This window comes from Electrophorus electricus, chromosome 23 (genome assembly GCF_013358815.1).
Source record: "Electrophorus electricus isolate fEleEle1 chromosome 23, fEleEle1.pri, whole genome shotgun sequence".
NCBI classification, from domain to species: Eukaryota; Metazoa; Chordata; class Actinopteri; order Gymnotiformes; family Gymnotidae; genus Electrophorus; species Electrophorus electricus.
The window spans coordinates 856,088-881,904 of NC_049557.1; the positions used below are offsets into that span (position 1 = coordinate 856,088).

Here is a 25,817-nt window from a genome sequence, read left to right on the forward strand (position 1 = left end):
TGAGTTTTGGTTAATTTAATTCGGGACTGCTTTGAATTCAGCCACCATAATTTGCTCCTGCTTATTTTTTCCTACTCATTGTCTTTTTTTAATGAGGTGTACATTGACTCCTGATCTATAAATAATTTAAGTGCATTTAGAGAAGAGAGATAATATAGCTACATATTGTGATTGTACTGAATAATTCCATATACTGAAAAATGTTAAACACACTGGTGAAACTTTGCTTAGACATGGTAAAGATTACATTATTTTGACTAAAATTATTGACATTTGGTGAATCATGTGAATGCCATTAGAATACCACAGAATATTACCCTTGTCAAATATGTCAGGATACTCACATTTTCTGCCCTACTTTGTATTTAATGTAAACTCACTTTGGCAACAATTTTGCAAGACTTTTATTTACAAACAGAAAACAATATTAATGTTTGAATCAAATCAAATACCCATCTGTCTTGCAAGAATTGATTAATCCATCTCTCAGTATGAGGGAAAAAAAAAATCATTCCATAGCAGCCAATAAATAATACAAAAATAAACTATAACTTTTGCCTTGCAAATTGATATTTTTAGCCAATAAACCTCATATAACCTTGACTCTCTAAGTGTGCTATTACAACAGTACTAAGATTTAATTCCTAGCTGTGTTGTCCATGTTCTCCCAGACCAAGGCACCATGTAACTGAGGCCTTTCTGGTAGACTGAAAGAACAGTAATACAGCACCAAACACCACATACTCCTTGGCAATGTGGCTGCTGCTTTCTGCTGATGCAGATGTGGAGATACCCAAGACAGTGGAACTTCTTTATAACCAAACAGGGAGACATGAGCAAGGAAAGATACTCTTGCCAGTCCAGTTCTTATGCACATATATGTCACTGCAAACACAGTGGAAATAAAGTCTCCCCTAATATGTAGAAGTAAATGACAGCTACTGGCTGATTAGATACAATATGTTCAAGAGGCATACTGGCCTGAGTGTGAACAAACTAGCATGTATGCTTGTACCCACACCCCTGACCTCACTCAAGGCAGAGTTCCTGACTGAGATTCTTTCTGCTGTAGCTTCAAGATCAGCTCCAATAGGTTCATCTGCATTGTCACCTCCTGCCAAAATAATGACAGAATTAAAGGTTAATCAAATGTATTCATCATAGAAAACTGGGAAGTCAAAAAGAGTGAAAAAGAGAATTCAGAACAAGCAACTGAATGTCTACATGTACCTGGGGGTTGGTGGTAATGTAGAAACCAGGCACTCCTGCTTTCTCAAGTGTGTTCTGTTGGTCAAGGACCTTCTGATCCATCTCAGCTATGATCTTCTCATCCATCATCCGCTGCTCATCTCTCACACGCTGCTCCAGAGCCTAGTAAAACACAAGGAAGAGAAATGGGCCAAGGTGACTATGCACTTGTCAAAGAAGGAGCCTTCAATTCATTAATGCTTACATTTACCTTACATCGTAAATATTATTTTACTTTACCTCAGTTTCTGCTCGCTGGTTTGCTTTCAGTACAGTCAGATTATGAGATTTGCATGTCTGCAGGGCCAGTTTCTGTTTCCGCATCATATCATGCCTGAGTACTTCAGAGACATGGAGAAAGAGACAAGTTTTTGAAAAGGAGGATTTAAACCTACATAAACAAATAATAAATATAAGTTCACACACCTCTATGCTCGCTGTGTAATTTCTGCCTTTGGTTATACAGATTTTTCTCAGTGAGGTGCTGGATGTCCAGTAGGCCCTGAACAATCTCGTACACAGTCCCATCTATGAGAGCCTGAGCTAGATCACTCAGCGTGGTGTACGATAAGCGCTGCTGAAATGAACTATCTCATGGCAATGGACCGCAACACAAAAAACAAAATCAATGTTTTCCATTCATATTCAGAATAAATTACATCGTCATTAATATAATCGACTGTACGGAACGGCTAACATTGTGAGACCGTCTACCAGGTTAACCAGTTGGTTAGGTAGCTAGCTAGGACAGCTAACTAGCTACACAGCCTATTACCTTGGCAGGTCTTTGACCAGTGTTTGAAGTTCGGACAGAAGATAATAGTGCCTCTCTTGCTGTTTTGTTGCGTCGGTCTGCTCACCATATAAACCAGAGTACTTCTCCATCTCTACCAGTACTGCTTATTCACAACCATATGACACAAAACCACTTTCAAGCAACGCTTGAAACGCTAATTACTTTTATTTACATAACTAACCTAGCTAGTTAGTTAACTTAGTCTTGTTAACACTGGTAGCTAGGTAGGTTAACTAGCTAGGTTAGCTAGCTAGCTAGTATTCATTAACGTTGGTGGTCCAACGTATTTTAGCTACTTTAGCTAGTTCTAATCTCTTACAAGGTCGCATTAACTCCAAGACAACTGTAGCTGCTTGCTTTTGTTGATAGCATATCTACATCTTCTCTAACTAGCTAGATGAGTTTAGTGCTGCTCTTGATGCGGAACGAATAGGTCCTAGCGCCTCTTAGATAGTTGTCTTAGAAGATGCCTGTAATTTTGCCGTTTAGCCAACATGATCGGAAAAATTATCATTTTCATAGCCACAAATTCATAAAATGTATGGCATTAATTGTTATATAACCTTTTAAACTGTATATTGATATTAATGTTGTAAGAATAACACATTTCACAAAAAAATAGTGGTATATAATATATGGCCACTAATTAAAATTAATTAATTAGTCTCGGGGATTTTACGATGAAGTCTGCCTTTTAACACAACAATCGCCAGTTCTAAGTACTTAGTCATTTTTTACATTTGGATTGCTTCAGTCGCCAGCAGATGGCGAAAGTTATTAAAGTTCCGCACAGGTGAGTATTACGACTGTCATTATTGAAGTCTCGGGTTAAAGCCCGTTATCTGTCAATAGGTAAGTACACTGAAATGTGGCCATCAGTGAGCATGTGTCATTAGAGGAACCACTGGGAATACTACCTAGCTAAAACAAAGACGCTTCTGTAACTGGTGGGAAAACTACCTAGCTAAAACAAAGACGCTTCTGTAACTGGTGGGAATACTACCTAGCTAAAACAAAGACGCTTCTGTAACTGCTGGGAATACTACCTAGCTAAAATAAAGACGCTTCTGTAACTGGACACAAGGACAAGCGGGTTGATGCTGACAGATACATCGACTCCTTGTGGACAACTTGTTTGATTCTTCTGACTGAAGTGAGGATTTCTACAAATGAGAGCCATGTAATGTAAGTTAGTACGTTTTTTTTTTTTACGAACAAACAGACTATAGGTTGTCACACTGGGTGATCATAAAGGTGAAGCTCAAACACACTCTAAAAATAATTTTGCGTGGCGGTTGATCATGTGGGTGTCCGACGACAAAGGAAAGATGCGCCGAACAACTTAAACGTACTGCTGTCTACACGTCCTTATGCACATTTGGGGCGAAAAGCATCGTTCAGAGAATAACCAACAAAGAAGTCACGGATTATGAAATGAATCTGGAATTTTTCTGCATTTACCGTCTTGAAAATGGCCAAAAACACTTCTCTTTATTTTCGAATAGTAGAAGGACGGAATCTACCGGCAAAAGATGTGTAAGTCCCTATTGTTGATTTTATTTGAGACTGCTTAAATGTAGTCATTTTATAAAAGTTAAAATGATAAAATAAGGATGTTCCTGAATTTTGTTTTGGTTACATCTTATATATTTTTTAAAACGTCAGAAAGAATATATGATGCAAAAACGTGTCTCGATTTTTCTTGCCAAGTTCGGGGACCAGTGATCCCTACTGCATTGTCAAAGTTGACAACGAGGTCGTGGCCAGGTGAGTGTCAGTTGGTGTGTGTGTGTGTGTGTGTGTGTGTGTGTGTGTGTGTGTGTGTGTGTGTGTGAACTCGTAATATTATTGTATTTGCATATCTGCTTATTTTTGAGTATTCAGCAACCCCACTTTTACCTTATTGAAGTAATAGTAGTCATTCAGATGTACCCGGGAGCATCTTGGGTATGGCCCTATTCTCCTGACACACATACCCACTGCTAGACATAATGCAGAAGTATTAAAGGGAAGCTAGGTTTATTACTTTTATGATCGTTGTGTATGTAGCGACTCCCCATCTCCCCCTGAGAACCTGATCCATCATTGCCCTTTAAGACACCAGTAAGTTACCATGGAGAACAGCATAAATTATTGCACAGGACCTCACTCCCTTCTCAGAAGTATAGTGTATGTGTGTGTTAGAGAGAGCAAGGGAGAGCGAGAGAGGGGAGAGAGAGAGAAGGGGAGAGAGAATGTTCTGCTTCCAGATTACATGTTGTAATAGTTAGAGGAACAGCACACCTGGTATGGTGCGTTATGCATACTGAAAACGCTTTCATGCTTTTGAAATGGAAATTATCTTTCGTCCTTCCAGTGATCATTTGATTGGATTTATTGTTTACCATCATCACCAATTATGACTGCTTTAATTGTTCTCTGCATCCAATCCTACCATAATTCTTCCTTTGCAGACATGTAACCCCTTCTGCATGCACTGAGCCCAATTGATCCTTCCCTACATGTACACCCTGAACATCTGTTCAATTAAATATTTACAGAATCTATCCAGTCTGTGTCTACAGATTCTGTTATCTTCTACTCTGATATTCACTCAAAAGAACAGCCACCATTTGGAAGAACTTGAATCCATTTTGGGGAGAAGAGTACACACTACACATGCCAATGGGGTTCCATACCCTCACCTTCTATGTGATGGATGAAGACACAATAGGGTGAGATGGACTAATAGATGCCTTACCACTATATCATGGGCTGCAAGGGTATCAAAGAATTGTGTCATAGTAGAAATGCTAAACAGTACATAGTTGTTTTGTGGCTAGATGAATGACGTGTTCTGCATGAGGTGGACAGATGAATGGCAGGCAGGAGAGTAGGAGGACATGGTCCTGTTTGCATCGGTGTTGCCTTCTGCTCATCTGATGAGCTATCACAGCTTATTAGCATCTCTGTTTGCAAACGCCATGTTCCTTCAAGCATGTATTCATACACACAGATGGCCTGGCATTTTAAGAAATTTATAACCATGCCTTTTAACCTTAACCGCCATATGTTTTGCATGGCATCTAATTTTAGTGTTGACAGCACACTTCCTATTGCTTTGTGAACTGATTAGTTTCAGAGGTGGAGGAATAGAATCTAAATAGATAAATACTCTCAGTATCATAGTGTAAGCTTATTTTATTGTTCTTTAGTGTTTACATAAATACAACTGAAGAAAATTAGTATACAAAGTGTCACCTATATGTTTGCTAACCATTTATTTTCTTATTTTCTCCTTAATATAACTCTACCATGAGATCAGTGTTAGCAACAGATATTATGGATGGTACAGTGTGAATATATGAACTAACTGAGTTCATATAATTCTGAATTAATATAATCAATTAGTACTAATTCTGATGTTTTTGTTTCTGATTTTGTGATAGCCATGATGATGTCATTGGAAAAATCTCTTTAAGCAAAGAGGTTATAGCAAATCAGTCTAAAGGTATGTATAAGTATGAATCTTTTTGAAATGTCTAAATTTTTTATAGAAGTGGAAGGACTAGGCAGGCTCCTCTAACTTGTAATGCCATATTGTAAAAGAGAGACAGTAAGGCAGAGAAAGCAGGAATTTATTACAGTATTCACATGGCCTTGCGTGTGTCTGTGCCAGTTTAATCTGTTTGACTGAATGGAGAAGTGACCTTTAAGGTTATGCTGACCTACAGTTAGGTTTCCTTCACTGTGCTGTACATTGAGATTCATGTTCAGTAATTTATTTGAAAAAAAGATTTCTTTAAATACCAGTATTTGGGATACTTTTATAAGGATTTTAACACATTTTAAGTAAATTCAACTTAAAATCCATTGCATTTTCTTGGACACATTAATTACATTGGATAATTCTTCTTTTAAACACAACTCTGATAAAGTGATGCCCTCTTATCAACTGCCCTGCAGCCACAGTGATAAAATGAGCTATATATCAAGCAAAACTTCTAAACGCTAATGCAAAAGAAGCCAACTGGCAAACCTCTGGCATAAATTTAAATAATTGCCAGATTTGTACACATTTCATGAAGTGACAATAGAGGCAAAACACCCCTAATGTTTAAAATGTTCATCAGTAATTCAATGAACAGTCTGATGAACCTATGAGTGTGAAACTCACTCTGAGTTCTGGCAGCTTACATATATTTATTAACTGGAATTGAGGAGAGCCAGACTGATCTGTTGAATGCACCCCTCAGCTGAATGTGCTGCCATAGAGATTGCGCTTGGCCGGGCATTATGGCTGCATAGAAATTGATGCTGGATCATCTACAACTAGAAAGTCTCCTCCATATGAGGGAGATCATGAGTCATTCTGAGTGCAAATTATGTACCAGTGACATCACACCAGATTTCACCAGAGACCTTTAAATCTTCCCAGCATGCACTTGGCACACATTAATCACCGCAGCCTGACAGCACTTAGTCACCCTCACCCACAGTATCATGGGAAGCTCATAGCTCCACCACTTTCTCATTCACTTTGTTGGATTTGGCCAGAAAATGCTTTGATGCATGTTTCTAGGGACTACTGTATGTATATGTATGTATGTGTGTGTGTGTGTGTGTGTGTATATATATAATATATATATATATATATATATATATATATATATATATATATATATATATATATATATATATATATATATATATATATATCCCTGTAATCTACAGTATTCTAGTTCATTGGTATGTTTAATTCTAACCTACTATACTGTACTTGGATATATTCTATGAGTAAATGGCAAAGCACTTTTCTAAGTCGCTCTGGATAAGAGCGTCTGCTAAATGCCGTTAATGTAAATGTAAATATATATGTATGTATTTCTACTGTATGCATTGTTCAACCTGTCTCATATAATGTCCCTGTTTCTTTCATAAGGATTTGTAAGCCATGTAATGATATCATAAGAATGAACATTTTGACAATTCGATTTTACACAGCCTTAAAAGATTAAAAAGATGGCTTGCTGATTACAGACAGATTAAGGTTGCGTTTAGCAGTACTTTGCTATAGAAATTCCTAATTGTATAGAAAGAGGTGGGGGATTTTGACATCTTGGGTTGTTTATGCAGGTCTAGATAACTGGTTGAATCTGACACGTGTGGATCCAGATGAAGAGGTTCAGGGAGAGATCCACGTGGCCCTGGAATTGCACAGAGAAGCCCAGAGAACCTGGCTGCAATGCCGTGTTATAGAGGCCCGGTAAGACATGCACACAAGCAGGCAGTGTAGGAGTTTATCTATATTTTTAGTGAAGTGACATACTGGTAACTTACTGACATGGAAGATTAAAGTGATGTGGCAATGCCGGTTATACTTATTTTACTTTTCTGAACTGCATATCTTAAACCCTGAAGAATGGCATGATCAAGGGTTTGTGTGGTCTGTTGACAGAGGGCAGGGGGGGCTCATTACATTTGGCAAAACTCATTGTTACATGGCAATCCTGCAGGATCTCCTTATGTGGCATGACATTATATAGTAGTATAAAAGTTGTCTCTGAGAGCGTTCTGTATGGGACATGGGTTTTTTTTATAGTATCAGTGGTATTTGTTTTGTTTTGCATGTTTCTTGTAGAGATTTGGCCCCTCGTGATATTACTGGCACATCAGATCCTTTCACCAGAATTCTCTATAACAACCTTAGTGCTGAGACATCTGTGAGTAAGGTTGTTTTGAATTATTGGGCAGACACATTAATAGCATTTTTGTTAAACTAAAGAAATTAAATTTTAAGTTAGAATAATGTGACTATATGTAGCTAAGGTCATTAATTTCATAATATGCAATATTATGCAATGTTATATGCTATGCTCTTTAAAATTTGTGTATAGCACAGGTGATTCAATTATTCAGGTAATTCAAGGCTTTCATGAACTTTGACAGGTGTGTTAGACCAGGGATAATACAAAAATGTATACCGATTGGGGCTTCCCTGAAATATAGTAAATGATGCAGTATATGTATTATTTATGTGTGTTTGTTGTGGGGGTGGGGTGTGTATATGTGTGCATGTGCGAGTTTGTGTCAGATCATAAAGAAAACCCGTTTCCCACACTGGGATGAGACCCTGGAACTGTGTCTGGATGAAGCAGGCGAGTCTGAATTGGGCTCTGTCACTCTAGAAGTCTGGGACTGGGACATGGTGGGAAAAAATGACTTCTTGGGAAAGGTAAGCCTGAGATTTTAAAAATGGGAAACATCTAACTAATCCCATATAATTTAGAATATTACCTAATACTATTATGTACAATTGTTTCTAGTATCACTTTACATGACATTACATAATTATATATAAATATTTAAACCTTATACTTTATAATTTATTTATATATATATATATATATATATATATATATATATATATATATATATATATATATATATATATATATATATATATATATCTTCTTCAGCCTGTCTTCACCCTCCTGAGAGCTTGACGGTCCTGCGTAGTACAGTTTTATCTGTTCCCAGGACTGCACTCTTCTGGACAGAGATTTCAGATGTTGTTCCTGGCATCTGCTGAAGCCTTTCTCCCAGTTTGGGGGCCTCAGCCCCAATAGTTTGATTACCACGGAAACAACTGTTGCCTTTATTTACACATCTTTTCCAGGTCTTCTCTGCCCTTGGTTTTCATGTTCCTCAGTCCTAATGTTGCAGTCACTTGGAATAAATCTAACTTTATGGCCCTCTTCTGCTGTTTATCCATCACTACTATGTCTGGTTAACCATTACCATTTTGTCTGTCTGTATCTGGACATCCCACAGAATCTTTACCTGGCCTTTCTCCACAACCTTTAGGGGTGTATCCCACTTTGACCTCTGAACGTCCAGCCTGTACCTGGCACAGATGTTTCTGTATACATATTGAGTTTTCTGCCTAATCATCTGAGCCGCAATGATGCCTAACAGGAGCTTCCTTGTTGTGCAGAGGCAGGTTATCGGCCAATAGTTGGATGGAACTGAACCCTTTCTGGGGGTCCTTCAGGATCAGGACTGTCAGGCCTTTAGTTAACCATTCAGGGTTCCATTCATTAGCTTCTTATACTTCATTATTCTTTACATTTTGCTTCCACAGCCGATGAAGGACCTCTGTCCAATATGTCCTGTTTCTCTAGAAACCTTGTTTACTGCCTGGCCAAAAAAAAAATGTCACACACACTAATATTTCCTTGGACCGCCTTTAGCTTTGCTTACGGCACGCATTCGCTGTGGCATAATTTCCACAAGCTTCTGCAATGTCACAATGTTTATTTCTGTCCAGAGTTGCATTCATTTTTCGTCAAGATCTTGTATTGATGATGGGAGATTTGGACCACTACACAAAGTGTTCTCCAGCATATCCCAAAGATTCTCAACGGGGTTCAGGTCTGGACTCTGTGGTGGCCAATCCATGTGTGAAAATTATGTCTCATGCTCCCTGAACCACTCTTTTACAATTTGAGCCTGATAAATCCTGGCATTGTCATCTTGGAATATGCCCGTGCCATCAGGCAAAAAAAAATCCATTGATGGAATAACCTGGTCGTTCAGTATATTCAGGTAGTCAGCTGACCTCATTCTTTGGGCACATAACATTGCTGAACCTAGACCTGACCAACTGCAGCAACCCCAGATCCTAGCTCTGCCCCCACAGGCTTGTACGGTAGGCACTAGGCATGATGGGTGCATCACTTTAGCTGCCTCTCTTCTTACCCTGATACACCCATCACCCATCCAGTGTAAATCTGGACTCATCAGATCACATGACCTTCTTCCATTGCTCCAGAGTCCAATCTTTATGCTCCTTAGCAAATGTTTGCCGGTTAGCCTCACTGACAAGTGGTTTTCTTAAGGCTACACAGCTGTTTAGTCCCAATCCCTTGAGTTTCCTTCACATTGTGCATGAGGAAACGCTCTTACTTTTATTATTAAACATATCCCTGAGTTCTACGGTGGTTTTTCTATAATTTGATTTCACCAGACGTTTAAGTGATCACTGATCACGATCATTCAAGATTTTTTCCAACCACATTCCTTCCTCGAAGATGATGTTTCCCCACTGTCCTTCCACTTTTTAATAATGCGTTGGACAGTTCTTAACCCAATTTTAGTAGTTTCAGCAATCTCCTTAGATGTTTTCTCTGCTTGATGCATGCCAATAATTTGACCCTTCTGAAACAGATTAACATCTTTTCCATGACCACAGGATGTCTTTCAACATGGTTGTTTAACAAATGAAAAGGTACTCACTGCATCAGTTCAGGTTAAATAACTTGTTGCCAGCTGAAACATAATCACCCATGCAGTAATTATCCAATGGGAGGCTATTGCCTATTTGCTTAGTTAAATCCAGGTGGTGACCTTTTTTTCGCCAGGCTGTGTGTGCATGTGCGTGTGCATGTGCGTGTGCGCGTGCGTGTGTGTGTGTGTGTGTGTGTGTGTGTGCATGCGTGCGTGCGTGTGTGTGTAAGTAATATATATATATAATATGATCTCCTTTGGCTTTCAGAACCGCAGCTATTGATTCTTGCATTACACTTCTGTCTGTAGTTCAACATCTATTTAATCCCTTCCTTCCTATAGCAATAATTGTTTTCTTATAACTAGACAACATTGCTCATGTCAGTGTATTGACTTTTATTGCTCTATGTAGACAATTGACTCTTGTGGAGACCCTAGAGGGAATAACCACAAATGCCTTTTATTTGTTTACATAGGTAGAAATCCCCATGTCTTGCCTGTACAGGACTCCTCTGCTACAAGGCTGGTTTCGTCTACTACCACTGGGCAATTCAGAGGATGATGCTGGGTGAGAGAGAGAGAGAGAGAGAGAGCGAGCGAGAGAGAGAGAGAGAGAGAGAGAGAGAGAGAGAGAGAGAGAGAGAGAGACTTGAATGTGACATCAGGGTGGAGGTTCATAAGCAGATGAGTCACTGTGGAAGTGCTTGTGGGTGGATGAAGGAATGATGATGATGATGATGATGATGATGCCTCTGGGAATCTCTTTTTAATTTCTCTTATACACCCATTTCACCACGGTTTTTAAGACTCAATACCACTGGTCTTTTCTCTCTTTTGTTGTCTCGCTATCAGGGGGAAGCTGGGGGCTTTGCGATTGAAGGTACGCTTAGCTGAGGAGAGGATTCTTCCTTCTCTGTATTACCAGCCTCTCATAGATTTGCTTGTGGAAGCTGTCATCTCACCTGCCGAGGTAAAAACAAACAGTGCACACTGGTGCAGGTAAATGTGTACAGTTCTTGTAAGTAGTGTTGTTATATAATTGGTTCCCCTCTCTTTGTGTCAGGTAGATGACCTAACCCCATTAACTCTGCTGGAGGAGGTGACCACTGTAGAAAGTCGTCAGGATATTGCGATGACGCTAGTGAAGATTTATCTTGGCCAGGGCCTAGTTGTACCATTCCTGGACTACCTCAATACTAGAGAAGTGCACCACACAAGTATGTTCATGTGTCTCTTTCTGTATGTGTATAGGTTTAATACATGTTATTAATTTAGAGCATTTAATATCAATAACAATCTTCAATGCCATTGGCTAGAAATTTCTCCAGTATTATCAACAACATAAGAATGTATAGAATATAATCTCTTTAGGTTTGCTTGTTTAAGGCAAATTGTCACTTTTGCATTGATGTGAACAGTTATCCAAATTGTACATGAAGGAAAAATGTATACATCTTTTGGTGAGTGTGTGTCTTTCTGTTAGCAATTCTTATTTGATTCTTAGCTTGCTTAGCAGAAACTGTCCTTAGAGTAGGCGACATTTCCCCATGGCTATATTTATCCTTCACCAGCTGCCCAATTACTTTCCCCTCATACAGCGATGTTACAAGTCCTGCTTATTAATTAGTTTTCTCCCATTTTCTCTACACACTATTGTAAGTGTGAGCATACATGGGTGTATGTGTGTGTACATGTACAATCTCATTGCCTGGACTTAGATTTTTATGTTGCGTTAGCATCAGGTTGCTGACAAACAAAGTGAATAAGTTTCCATAGCAACTCCACAGGAAGCATCTTCAAAAGGGAACGTGTTGATCGTAAGATGAGAATAGCCATTGGAGAGTGAAGAAAAGTAAAGTTAGAAAGATAGATGCAGACAGGAAAGCCGGGCACATACATGTTAATTTAGATTTTTGTGCTAATAATCTACTTTGCTGATTTTCTGTTAAGATCCAATGAAATCACTGTTGCATTTGCATTAATAGAAGCAATATTAACTTTTTTAATGGTGTTGGATGTATGTGTGTAGGTTTAATGGTGTCTTTACATAATAGACCTATTTTATGGTGAGAAAGCAACAGCCATTTCATATCCAAAATAATTTGTAATATACAGTAGAGATGGCACTGATCCGATAACACTTATCGGAATCAGATCGACATCAGCAAAATATGCTGTATTGGTTATTGGGAGAAATTGATCTGATAGCATCACATATCCTGCCTGGAAATAGCACAGCAGTGCTTTGCAGCAGCACACTGCAAGTCACATGATAACAGCCAGGTTATTTTAAGCAGTATATGCACAGCCATGGAGTTTAACTGTAGAGGTTTTTTCACTATTAACTATTATGTTCAAATACAGATATGCACAGCTCCACAGTGTTTTAATGAAATATAATGGTATCATTATTGGACAAAAATCAAATGCAAGATATTGGTACCGATACAGGAAACCACACAGAAACACACACATACACACACACACACATATATGAAGGAAGGCATCTTGTGTCAATGTCATATACATCATTTGGGGAAAGATATTGCTCACATGGCGGTATAACAATGTGAACGGTATAACAATGTGAACCACAAGTCCATAGTGGGTTTTAATTCAATATAATTGCATTGATATACGGTGACATTCAAATGCAAGATATTGGTATCCGATCGTTACAGAAAAAATTGCCATTGTGCCATCTCTAATATACAGTAAAATTACTGAAAATGTCTTAGAAACAGTATAACAGCAGGTAGGTCTTTGTTATATACAAGATAAAGGTCTTTATTAATGCATGAAGGCTCAGGTGGCCATTGTCTGAGGTGTTTGTCATGTTGCAAACCAACCTGATCAGCTTACATAATTGCTGTAGTAAAGAATTTTACTATGTGCTACATAGAACCAGATTTATGCAATTATCTTGGTTATTGCCCTTGGCTGTTCTCCAGTAGCAGAGATAACATCACCACCATTTCCATGAACTGCAGTATGGTTTTGAATATCATATTTATACTGTATTATGTATCATTAATTGGTAAATCTAGTTAAAACTGAAGGCTGCAGCTATCCTAATCAGGTGAGGTAGGCTCAATTTTTTTCTGTGCAGGATGTAGATCATAACAAACGGGAGATAACTGATAATTGTCGTGTGTGTGTGTGTGTGTGTGTGTGTGTGTGTTTGTGTGTGTGTTTGTCCATGTATATGTGTGTGTATATCTAACAAATTCTGCCTTCCCTTTCTATCTTTTCCTGCTAGCTGATCCAAATACATTATTTCGCTCTAATTCTCTGGCCTCCAAAGCCATGGAACAGTTCATGAAGGTGAGTAAAAGAGCATGAAGAGGTTATTTGAGCTTCTTTTTGTTGTGTTTATTTGAATTGAATAAGAATTGCATCTTTGTGTGAGTGTGAATGTTTGTGTTTAATTGATTTATCACTGATAGGCTGTTGGAATGATATATCTACATGAGGTTTTAAAGCCTATAATCAACCACATCTTTGAAGAAAAGAAATACATTGAGCTTGACCCCTGCAAGATAGACCTCAATCGCTGCAGGTATCCACCTCATATACACACGCACCCACACACACCCACACGCACAAATATATGAAGCATATGAAGGAAGGAATCTTCTGTAAGCGTCACATACATTGTTCTGGAGAAGATAAACATGGTATAAAAATGGGAAAAAGAAAAAGTAGGGAGGAGCAGTTGCCTAGCAACACCAGAACCTCCTGAGTTTCTATACTTTGACAGACCCAGATCTCTGAAGTCCTCTCACAGAGCAGTGCAGGCTATGACTCACATACACCCAGTAGATACCAACTGCTTTAAAATAGTTTGATATCTGTTTTGGACTGGTGTATAACTTTGGATATAGCCAAAAGCTTATGGTCCATACTTTCTGTTTATGTCTTTTTTTTCCCCAGACGTATATCATTTAAGGGAACAGCTTCTGAAGCAGAGGTGAGAGACAGCAGCGTGGGAATGTTGCAGATGTATCTAACCACTATCATGGAGGCCATTGTAAACTCCGTTTCCCAGTGTCCTCTTGCCATGAGAGTGGTTTTTAAGCAACTCCATAAACGGGTAGAGGAACAGTTTCCTGAGCCTGAAAATGAGGTTAGAGAATCCAACTTCTTCTTTCTTTTTTTATTCTAGCATTTTCAGTTGTATTGCACTTGACATCGTCATTATACATGTACAGTAGATTCAGAAAGTATTCAGACCCATTTACTTGTGTTTGATTTTGAATTAATGTAATTGCCATTTTTACTTAATAATCTACACTTACTGACATATAGTTATAAAGTGAAAACAGAATTCAGAGTTTCAGAGGTTTTCAGAGAATTTCAAAACTGTATTAAAAATCTAAAGAAAGGTATTCAGAATCCTTTAATACTTTAAAGAAGCCCCTTTGGCAGCAATTATAGCTGCAGGTCTTGTGTACATCTCTACATGTTTTGCACCTGGATTTGGGAAGTTTATCTCATTCTTCCTGGCAGATCCTCTCAAATTCTGTCTAATTCAGTGGTGAGTGTCCTTGAAATCTTCAGGTCTCTCCCCAGATGTCCAATGGGCTGGGTTTAGACTGGGCCACTCAAGGACATTCAGAGACTTGCCCTGCCATCATTCTAGTTTTGTTTTTGCTGTATGCTTCTTGTCATTGCCATGTTGAAAGGTGAAATGTCACCCCAGTTTGAGTCTGCATGCTCTGTAGAGGAGGTTTTCTTCAAGGATGTTCCTGTATTTGGCTGCATTCATATGTCCAACTGTTACCTGATTCCCTGTCCCTGCTAGTGTGAACCCCCATAGTATTATGCTACCACCACAATGTTTCACTGTAGGGATGGTATTAGCCAGGGGATGCACAGTGCCTATTTTCACCAGATATTGTACTTGCTGTTCTGCAAGTTCAGTTTTTGTCTCATTGGCGCAGATCATCTTTTTCCAGAGTCCAAAGACCTGTACATGCCATGTAGCCAACTCTAAACAGGCTGACATGCCTTTTACTCAGGCATATGACTTTTACTCATGAGTTCTTATAGACCCATGTTTGTGTCTTTTCAGAGTCTGTTCAATCAGTTCAAATAGCATCAGGTAGATTCCAGCTACCTGATGTTCTAGACACATCTCAAGAATTATTAAAGCAAACATGTTGTACCTGGGCGCAACAAAGAGAATGAATATTTTTGTGAATAAGAGATTTCAGTTTTTTAATTTTTTCAAATTCATTTTCTAAACTCTCTAGTAACATGTTTTCCATTTGTCATTATGGGTGATTAAGTATAAATTGGTACAAATGGCAATCACATCTATTCAATATCAAATCCATAAAAGGTATTCAGCTAATAAAGGGATCAGGTGTAGGGGTGGGGATCCTTTTTCCCACAGGAGGCCAAATTAATACTAACATATCTGGTTGTTGACCACAGGCAGCAAAGTTACTTATAGTCAACTAATATGGACATCATACAGGGTGAGGATCGTATAAATATATTCTAATTTGGTCTCTTATCTTTAGTTTCAATGTAAGGGGTGAGAATGTTCTTTACCAGCTGTGAAACATCTGGAGGCAATGATGGTGTGGCAAACACACAGCTGCCTCTCCAAATTGATGTTAATATTGAATGCAGTTGGCTTTTTTGCAAGCAACAGACATTAACACATACGTTTTTTGTAGAATTCTACCAGATCCATTTTGCTGTGCCTAGCCTTTAGCTGATAGTTATTCTGAAGGTCAATGAGCTCTAATTGCAAGCACTTGGCACATCAATTACATTTACACTGAAAGGTGTTGCAAAGATGTAAATATCAGGATTCTTTCTTTCACATCTTGAATTCTTTGACTAAACACGTCTAGCAAATGAGCACATGCCCTCAAATATTCTGTTTTCCTCTCTGGCAGAGGATTTCAATCATGAAGAGTATGGAAATTTGCCAAATTGCCCCTTTCAAGTTGCATTTGCTACAGCTTGAGTTTGGATCAAAATGACTTCACATGAGTGAGACAAACAACTGGTTAGGCCTTTGCAATTTAGCATTGAACTCTGGCAGATAGCTTGTGATGTCCACAATGAACACCAGGGCATAGAGCCACTGTCACGGTGCCCGCAGACCTTCAAAATCTCCGCTTCAGAATATGCCCTCAGTCTTTTTGCAATCTACTCAGTCACCAGATAACTCACTTCTCTCACATTGTCCAGCTCCTTTTTAGATTAGCTTTTTGAAAAAAGCTTGCTGTGTAGTCAAACTATTCTTGAGCAACTTAATTTTCTCTGCTCATACCATTGCTTGTAGAGAAGCATAATTGCTTGTTTGGTGTGATGTCTTTCAATAATGCTTTTCTTACAAATTATGAGGGCTTCTCCACAAATTAAGCATATTGGCTTTCTTTTCACTTCAAAGAAAAATAAATTGTTTTTCTTAACCTGACTCTCATCGTTTACTTTCCCTCTGCCATTTTTCAAACTAGATTTTGAAATTGTCTTATTGATGCCAGAGATGCAGCTATTAGATGAAACTAAAATCTCGGCTAATTGGATAATTTGACAAGAACTAATTTTATTTGCATAGAAAACAATAGTTGTTGTGTAAAACCGAAACATATTGCCAATAAAAATCTAGGAAATAAATGGTGGGCCATATACAGTGGCCCACTACATAGCCTGTGGGCCAGAGCATTCCCAGCCCTGCTTAAGAGAGTATTGAGAGAGTATTATATTGCTTCACGTAAATGTCATGCTTATCTACCCTCAGCATAATTCCCCTCACACTCTCTTTTTCTGCAGGATGTGAAGTATTTGGCAATCAGTGGGTTTTTTTTCCTCCGTTTCTTTGCACCTGCGATTTTGACTCCTAAACTGTTCCACCTAAGGGACCACCATGCAGACACCCGTACAAGCAGAACTCTGTTGCTGCTTGCTAAGGTATACATGCACACACATGCATTTACAAGATCACAGCAGTCTGTAGCTGTTTTTCTTTCTTTTCGCTTATTATATATCTATCTTTTTACCATTTTAAATGGAACAATATATTAACATTAACCATAAAAATGACAGATTTCGCTACGCATACCACTACGACACTAAGATAACTATAACCTTTAGCTTTCTGTGTTTATGCTAACTAAACAAAACATAAGCATGAACAGTAGGTAAGTAACATTTATTTATATATAACTTTTCCCAGACCTAAGTCATAAAGTGCTTTACAAGGATGCTTCACAACCTACGAATGCAAATACGAAACCATAGCAGAATACAATGCACAATACGTATGTAAAATGCAGACGTGATGCGATAGATTTACTCATTTGCGATCGATTTACTCATTTACCTGTATAAAAATTGATGTCTTTAGCTGCTCTTTAAAAGAATCCACAGAAACGACAAACCTCAAAGGAGTGAGCAAAGCATTCCACAAATTGGGTGCTATAACCGCAAATTCTCGATCTTGATCACAAATCTTTAGGTGGGTAGATGGAACTTACAGAAGACCTAGCTAGTTCGATCTAAGAGAGCGAGGAGAAAAAAAAATTACAATTACATTACACATTACCATAAACTGCAGAGTAAGTAACATTTTAAAATAATGTTACCAAGCTTTACAAAGACAATCTGTAACTCTGTATCTCTATTAAGAAATAATAACATGTCGACCTGCTCAGGGTCGAGGCAAGAATGAAGCAGGTAGTTAAGGAGGTAGTTAAGGATGAGCCCTGCCCACAGGCATAACTGGCATGAACAAGTAGAGTCTTGCTAAATTGCACTAGCCACTACTTCTCATTAACTTTCCATCAACTTGGGATCAATATTAAGTGGATACAGTCGTGGCCAAAAGTTTTGAGACTAACACAAATTTTGGTTTTCAGCAAGTTTATTGCCTCAGTTTTTGGGTTTTTTTTAGATCTTTTTGTCAGATGTTTATATAGTATAGTGAAGTACAATTATAAGCATTTCATACGTTTTTTTAAAAAAAAACTTTTTATACACAAATACATGCAGTTTAAGCAAAGACTTAATATTTATAGTGTTGACCCTTATTTTTTAAGACTTCTGTAATTCACCTTGGCATGCTGGAAACCCATTCTTGCTTAATCAGTGCTTGGAGTTGATCACAGTTTCTATGTTTTTGTTTGTCCACCCTCTTTTTGAGGATTGACCACAAGTTCTCAATGGGATTGAGATCTCAGGAGTTTCCTGGCCATGGACCCAAAAGTTCAGTGTTTTGTTCACAGATCCACTTGGTTATCAATTTTGCCTTGTGACATGGTGCTCCGTCATGCTGGAAAAAGCATTGTTCATCACCAAATTGCTCTTGGATCATTGGAAGAAGTTGATTTTTGATACTATTCCTTATTTATGGTAGTGTTCTTTGGCAAAGTTTTGAGCAAACCCCATACATGAATGGTCTCCGGATGCCTCACTGTCGGCATGACCCAGGACTCTTAGTAGCACTCACCTTTTCTTCTCCAGACAATCATTTGTCCCGATGTCCCAAACAGTCTGAAGTGGGCTTCATCAGAGAAAATAACTTTACCCCAGTCCTCTGCAGTCCAATCCCTATACTTCCTGCAGAATGTCAGTCTGTCCTTGATGTTTTTCTTCAAGAGAAGTGGCTTCTTTGCTGCCCTTCTTCACACCACGTCATCTTCCAAAAGCCTTCGCCTCACTGTATGTGCAGATGCACTCACACCTGCCTTCTGGTGCTATATTACAAGCAGCAATGTCCTTGCTTGTGAAGCCCTTTTTGATGCAATGCAATGACAGTGCAGTCAAGTCAAGTTGTAGTGAATATGGAAAACAAGGATTTGAGACCCATTGAGGATGCTCTCTGTTGGCTAAGACTGTTTTGCTAGCATTGTCATACACACATCCCATGACTACTAATTTGTCCTCATGGTTTAGCTGTGGTGGAAAGCATGTCATCCAAGTTTTCATCCAATATTGGTTTTTTCCCATTTTAGAATGTAATGGCAAGTGGAATTATGTTATGATGTTATTCGGTCATAACACTGTCTTTGAATCTGTGGTCAAGGCCAGTTTTTCCACTCTGGTTAACTCGGTATATAGTGAGGCATCCTTGTCTTTGTAGAGTTTCTTGAGGTTTGAAGTGAATATTTTTTGTGAAGGAACTGTAAATTCTTGCTCAAGAAATGCCATTACATTTTTAAACCCTTCTCCTTCAACAAAGCTTAGAGGAAGCATGTCTTTTGCAATAATTTTTGTGATTAGTTGTATTTACACTGCACGTCTCCCATCACAGCAACACTGTCAGATAACAAAGCTAGCTGTTGACTGTTGAAATGTGGAAGGAACTAGTTATTTCGCTTTCAAATGAGCATGCATAATTGTCATTAGTGTGTGTGTGCAACTACATACATGTAATAAGAATTGTCTAACGCTTACCTTAAGTTCAGTAACCTGAGGGTGTTTGGCTTTAGACTTCTTTACACAATAAATTATACATGTCAATTTTATAAAAACCAAAGTTGCCAGGACCATTTTGTTTGTCTTGATAAGATCATTTATTCATATTTTTCACCAGCATTCCTGCATGGTAAGTCCATGTTTGTCCTGAAAATGTATGAAAAGAAATGCAATCGTAAATACACCATTTCTTACAAAATGCACAATGGCATACACACGAGTGCCATTCCCAAACTGTCCAAAGTTCTGATTTTGAGTTTTACTACAGTACACTAATATTATTCCTGTCTTTCCTGATTTGTCTCCGTCTCTCCCTCTCTCCTTCTCTCCCTCTCTCCATCTCTCCCTCTCTCCCTCTTTCTCAGGCATTGCAGAGTGTAGGAAATCTTGGGTTGCAGCTGGGTCATGGGAAAGAACAGTGGATGGCTCCTCTACATCCCATCATCCTTTGCAGTGTGGCATCCATTAAAGATTTTTTGGATAAGCTGATTGATGTAGACCATGACGCTGGTGAGTCACCATGACAACAGTGAGTCAACAAACTTAGGACCATGACAGCATATAACCATGACAACAGTGAGTTGGTACCATCGCATATGTATAATCATGGACACTTTTAACAGTGTTCATGTGTTACAAACAAGCTTAATTACCTTAGTAATGGAATCTGTTAGTTATCTTCAGTTATTTCCGTTATTCAGTTATTTTTGAAGCCTATTTGTGTGCATGTATGTGTCTGTTTGTCTGCATATGTATATAAGCATTATCTATGGAGCGATGGACATACCTTTATCTGCCTTGTCACTGTGTCCAACACATTACTTCCAAACCATCTTAAATATTTATGATTACATAGAGACTGTTACAACAGTTCACAAAGGTAAGCTACTTACCGAAGCTAAGATACTTACTGTGTGTGTGTGTGTCTAGGACTATTTTACAGTGTAAAAATATTGCATTAGTGGTTTCAACAGAAATGACTAAAATGACATATTTAGGTTTTATTCTGTGAGCAGCATGGTTAAATAGCAAGGTACAAGATGCCAGGTGTAGTTCTCCACTGTGCCATGTCTTGCATTACCAGAGCCCCCCCTAGTGTCTGTTTCTGAGAAGTTCAACCAAAAATCTTGGGTGCTGTTGTTCGTTTTGACTTATACTGCTGTACTGCCCTCCATCCCAGCCACCCTGGGCAGACATTTTTATGCCATATTGGTTTCCGACACACATACACTCATCAAACCCAGTCTAGGACTTCTAGAAACCTGGGATAGACTTACATTGCTTATCTGTTATCATTACTTATTTTGCTCTTAGTTGGTTATATTGTGGTATCCAGTGTCAGCCAGAGAATGGGCCCCCCTTTAGAGTCTTGGTTCCTCTCAAGGTTTCTTCCTCGTGCTTTTAGGAAGTTTTCCATTATAGCCTTTGGTTTGCTGACTGAGGGCTTGGACTTGGACATCTGTAATTAATTCTGACTTTCACTTTGGCCTTTGACTTGGTTCATTTCCTTTCTTCAGCTAATGAGATCAAAAATAACCCTGCAGTTCTATCCTACTCAATTAAAGCAAATATTTCTATGTTCCTTGTTTTGCTTCCTCTCACTGCAGTGTGTGAGGTTCCACAGCGTGCGGCATACTCACCCTCTGTGACAATAAGGGAGGGTTTTCTGCAGAAACACAAAGCCGATGGACCCCAGCTGCTCAAGCGTTTTGCGTTTAAGAAACGCTACTTTTGGCTCAGCTCAGAGACCTTGTCCTATGCCAAAACACCTGAGTGGCAGGTAGGACACACACAAACACACACACGCACACACATATCCCACATTGCACATACAAATATGACTGCCAAGTGTCTCATTCCCATCACAAATGAAGATTTGGGGGAAAAACATGAATAATCCAAAGGACAGCACACTGCTCTCTGTCAAACTCTGCCCCAGTCCCACCTTTAACAATTCCAGCTTGACATGTACTTGTGAATGAGAACGCCATTAGTGAAGTGATGATTAGCATTTTGTTGCCTTTGATGTGGAAAGATGGAGAATACGAGAACAACAGAAAGACTAGGGAGGGGTGGAAGGTGCTTACAGATCAGTAACTCGAGGGAGAGCAGAGCAAATGCATTCAGAAGGGGAGCAGAGAGGAAGTGCATGGAGCAGAACAAGACTAAGACGAGCATGGCTCCAGGGCTACTGAAAGGATTTGTGAGCTGTCACCTTCCTTTGTGTGAGCCTGAATAAAAGCCTGCTTAATATAGCATCTAGTCTGCCTGGAGACAATGCTTTCTCTCGCTCACTTTCTCTCTCTCTCTTTCTCTTCTCTCTCTCTCTCTCTCTCCTCTTCTATCTCCTCTTTCTTTCTTTCTTTCTTTCTTTCTTTCTTTCTTTCTTTCTTTCTTTCTTTCTTTCTTTCTCTGTTTCCCTCTGTCTCTTTCTGACCCTAATAGGCTGATTTACATCTTAAAGCCCAGTCTTTTAGTTAACATCTCTTGTACAGCCTAAATGCTTTAGCCCATCATGTGGTGGGGAAGGGGGGGGGGGGGAGACATGTGGGTGTTTGCTTCTGCATGTACATGTTGGTAGGCAGCAGTGGTGTTCTAGGGGACAGATTAGATGGACTTAAAGGGGCCCTTAACAAATACTCATGCTCATATCTGTGTTTTTGTAATGTTACACAAGTATTCTTTTGCTTTAGCCATTTATTCCATAATTGTGGGTGTGTGTGGGTGTGTGTGGGTGTGTGCACACATGCATTATATACCAATAGACACGCTCCTCTATTACCATTCAGAGTGTGTGTGCAGTGGAGAGAGTAGATGAAAATGCCTTTCAGGTTCAGAATGCCATGCAGGTTGTAACCCAAGATCCGGAAGGCCAACTCAACACCATGTACCTGCAGTGCAAGGTGCTTACCCGAACGTGCTGCCCCAGACACATGAACCCACACAAAGCACCAATGGATGGCATCCACTGTCATGCAGTGATTACCACCTACACTCTCTGTCATTTGTGCAAGGCGTCACATGCCTGGAGCTCCTGCCAAAAGGTTGTGTTGTCATTTGCGTCCCTGCCACAGAATGTTAATGAGCTGAACCAGTGGCTGTCGGCCATCAGGAAAGCCAGCATCTATAATGAGCACATGCTTCCCTCCTTCCACCCCGGGGCCCACCATGGAAACAAGTGGACCTGCTGCCTACAGGCAGACCGCACAGGCATGTCTGCTTCACAGTACTACAGGGATCAACATTCAATTTGTTGTAGAAGATAAATGGTCTTTCAGAATAATTCAGTTTCTTTCCGCTCTCTCTCTTCCCCTCTCTCTCTCTCTGTTTGTCTTTTGGTCTCTCTCTCTCTCTCTCTCTCGGTCTCTCTTAGCACTTGGCTGTAGTCGTACTCATTCTGCAGTGACTCTGGGCGATTGGAGTGATCCTTTAGATCCAGATGCTGAAGCTCAGACTATATACAAAGAGCTGCTGCAAGGCAAAGACAAAATCAGGTGTGTGTGCTTGTGTGTTTCTGTGTGCGCCTCAAGTTTGAGATGCGCTGTTGCAGTTCTGGAACTTGCCACAAGATGTCTCTATTGGAGTTGACCTTCAAACCTGGCTGAGTTTTATATATTACTTATATGAATACTTTTATGATGTGTATATTACTTAGATGATTACATGATAAAAGATTTAAAGAAAGAGTGCAGAGTGAAGGTTCTTTCTGTTATTTAAGAACAATTTTAGTGACCTCAAAACTTCAAAACTACACAGAGTGCTCAGTGCAAGGACAAATAGCTTTTATGATGGAATCAGTGATCCCATTATGCGTGATCATGATTGAATAATATGGTGGTCTGAGATGAACCTCTATAAAAAGTTAATGCCAAGAATAATTAATACAGTATAAACCATTTAAAGAGTAAAGTCTGAAGCACATGACTCTACCCATTGTGTATTCTTTCATTCAGCAATTGAAGTCTTGCTGATTGGCTTATCAGTGGAATTGAGTGTATCAAGGAAAAACCAAAAATGTTCAAGAATGAGGACCTGTAGTCAGTAAAGATTTAAAGCAACTTATCCATTACAAAAGGGACTGTCTGCCTTTTAGCTGTATATGTTGATTTAACTGTCTTTGGACCAATGCATTTCAAATGGTTTCTTCTACTTCACCAATCCTGTCCTGAGTCCAAAGCCTCATATTGACTTTGGCTCCACTCTTTGGCCTGGGTCGAGAAACAGGAAGCAGTACCTTGAGAGACAGGAAACAGAAGCTCCCGAGCAGGAAGAGACTGTAGTGGAGCCAAACAAGCCATCAGGTGAAAATATAGAACAGCAAAGGGAAAGCAGAATGTGTGCAACCTCACGCACACACATGCACATGCAAGCACACACACACACACACACGTCCGCGCACAAGTATACTATAGATCTAACTGGCTCTCTCACTTCCTCTCTCTTTCAGATAGAGTAGAAGTGCCCATGTTGGAGCGTAGTGAGCGTTTCTGTGCTGTAGCGTCTCGGCTGTTGAACGTTGTCTTGGATTTGGAACGTGCCCACACCTCTTTCCAGCGAAAGGAGAGAGAAGAGGCGAATAGCCTCATCCTGCCTCAGTAAATTGCACTACACCCTAAAAACATCCCATACATTCCATACATGCTTCACAGCCTGTAATGCTGTCCACAATGTGAACTATTATTGTGCCCTTGATGCACCCTAAACACCTGACCTGCTTGTGACATATTTACTTATGAGGCTTTGCCACGTCTGCCTATTACCCACATCATCCAACCCTCCCAAGTAAATATGAATATTGCTTTAGGATCCTACAAACTGTAAAAAGACAATTATGCAATCTTTAGTAAATTGATGTTTTGTTTATTATGTTTATGAATATTATGTTTTATGTATGTCTGGCTTTTTAATCAGACGTAAGACAGAAGTGAAATATTGCTTGACCTTCCTGTATATGTTTGTATTTTGAATAGACTTAGTGTTGATTTTACAGCCACCAGCCAAATTGTAGCTTTTGAAATCATGAGTGTATATCTGTGTATGATGCAGCTTGCATGGCAGTATGCTTAATGACATCATTTCCACAAAAAACATTGTCAAACCCACACACACACACACACACACACACACACACACGTGTATGCGCACAGAACAGCCATGCCTTCATCTGGGTTTACAAAGAGGATAGCATTTCAATGGCTGACGAAAGACTTTATGATCCACTTTCTCTATCAAGTTGAACGTGATATTGTGCTCTTCTTCCAAGTAATACTTTTAAAATGAATAGTTTGCTCCTAATATTATGGATATTTTTATATTTTAAAACAAAGTACACAGATATATTGCCTTTGTGATGGCTGTTAGGACACACATCCAGTCAATGTGCTGTATACGCCATTGCCACGGACGTATCCAGGCTATGCTCTATCCACTTTGCAGGTAAAACTTTCCAATGAGTTAGCTGCTGTAGAAAAGCTTTTCGATGGAGCAAAACTAACTGAGTCAGACCAGCACGCCTGTGGTCTGTAGTACATTATGTATGGTCAGCTGGATTTTTGAATAGTGAGTTTGTTTGTTTGTTTTTTCATTTAATATCTATCTGTGTATTTGAGTATGATTTTCACCTTTACCTGAATAATGACTTACAATTGACAGTAGTGCCAATAGTGATTTTTGGGTTGTGTCTATTTGAATGAGATATATAATATGTTGAGATAAAAATAATATGTTGGGTGTTGCATGCCAAATTGTTATTTTTGGCAAGGTATTTTTATTCATATTAATTAATATTTTTATTCATGAATATTTGTTGGTTTAATACATTTTTGGTTTTGACAAAAGCTCTTTGTGTCCTGTGTTCTTTTGAGCAGTAATCAATTTGTACCAGACACTAGGGAAGCATCGGTTCTCTGTGTCTCACACACTCAAACAGTCATACCCTCGCATATATGCATGCACAAGGGATCAATCCTAACTGAAATGGAGTCCACTGAAATGGAGACAGACGATCCTGTTAAGCTCTCACACATATTCTGAAAGATGTAGTGCACTTTTTTATCATTTCCTCTTT

The 25,817-nt window shown here is 39.1% G+C and overlaps 2 protein-coding genes across 7 annotated transcripts; one reads left to right on the forward strand and one right to left on the reverse strand.

Annotated features, from left to right (window-relative positions):
* Positions 1 to 386: 386 nt before the first annotated feature.
* On the reverse strand, positions 387 to 2,133 carry dgcr6 (DiGeorge syndrome critical region gene 6). Its single transcript, XM_027022137.2, has 5 exons — positions 2,024 to 2,133; positions 1,675 to 1,835; positions 1,489 to 1,589; positions 1,231 to 1,371; positions 387 to 1,114 (listed from the first exon to the last, which is right to left on the reverse strand). The coding sequence occupies exons 1-5, from the start codon at positions 2,131 to 2,133 to the stop codon at positions 1,034 to 1,036; spliced, it is 594 nt and encodes a 197-aa protein (XP_026877938.2). The 3' UTR covers positions 387 to 1,033.
* Positions 2,134 to 2,877: 744 nt separating this feature from the next.
* LOC113584922 (rasGAP-activating-like protein 1) lies at positions 2,878 to 25,550 on the forward strand. Of its 6 annotated transcripts, none has more exons than XM_027022154.2 (22): positions 2,878 to 3,229; positions 3,368 to 3,580; positions 3,755 to 3,811; positions 4,645 to 4,758; positions 5,473 to 5,534; positions 7,160 to 7,289; positions 7,665 to 7,746; positions 8,118 to 8,258; positions 10,789 to 10,880; positions 11,165 to 11,282; positions 11,376 to 11,529; positions 13,572 to 13,636; positions 13,759 to 13,871; positions 14,246 to 14,438; positions 17,108 to 17,245; positions 20,116 to 20,260; positions 21,358 to 21,530; positions 22,516 to 22,653; positions 22,825 to 22,960; positions 23,124 to 23,244; positions 23,921 to 24,051; positions 24,198 to 25,550. In XM_027022154.2, the coding sequence occupies exons 2-22, from the start codon at positions 3,516 to 3,518 to the stop codon at positions 24,347 to 24,349; spliced, it is 2,520 nt and encodes an 839-aa protein (XP_026877955.2). In that variant the 5' UTR covers positions 2,878 to 3,229; positions 3,368 to 3,515; the 3' UTR covers positions 24,350 to 25,550. The 6 variants fall into 6 exon arrangements, with proteins under 6 accessions (XP_026877955.2, XP_026877959.2, XP_026877954.2 ...); XM_027022158.2 differs by having other exon boundaries at positions 3,550 to 3,580; positions 4,650 to 4,758; XM_027022153.2 differs by having other exon boundaries at positions 2,878 to 3,580.
* Positions 25,551 to 25,817: the final 267 nt, after the last annotated feature.

Bases quoted from the DNA above. Each gene is read 5' to 3' on its own strand.
- LOC113584922 (XM_027022153.2), top strand. From the start codon at position 3,516: ATGGCCAAAAACACTTCTCTTTATTTTCGAATAGTAGAAGGACGGAAT. The intron at 3,812-4,644 runs GTGAGTGTCAGT...TTCACTCAAAAG, and splicing joins GACAACGAGGTCGTGGCCAG to AACAGCCACCATTTGGAAGA. The intron at 11,283-11,375 runs GTAAAAACAAAC...TCTTTGTGTCAG, and splicing joins CTGTCATCTCACCTGCCGAG to GTAGATGACCTAACCCCATT.
- dgcr6 (XM_027022137.2), bottom strand. From the start codon at position 2,133: ATGGAGAAGTACTCTGGTTTATATGGTGAGCAGACCGACGCAACAAAA. The intron at 1,836-2,023 runs GTAATAGGCTGT...GCCATGAGATAG, and splicing joins CTGGTCAAAGACCTGCCAAG to TTCATTTCAGCAGCGCTTAT. The intron at 1,115-1,230 runs GTACATGTAGAC...TTATTTTGGCAG, and splicing joins ACATTACCACCAACCCCCAG to GAGGTGACAATGCAGATGAA.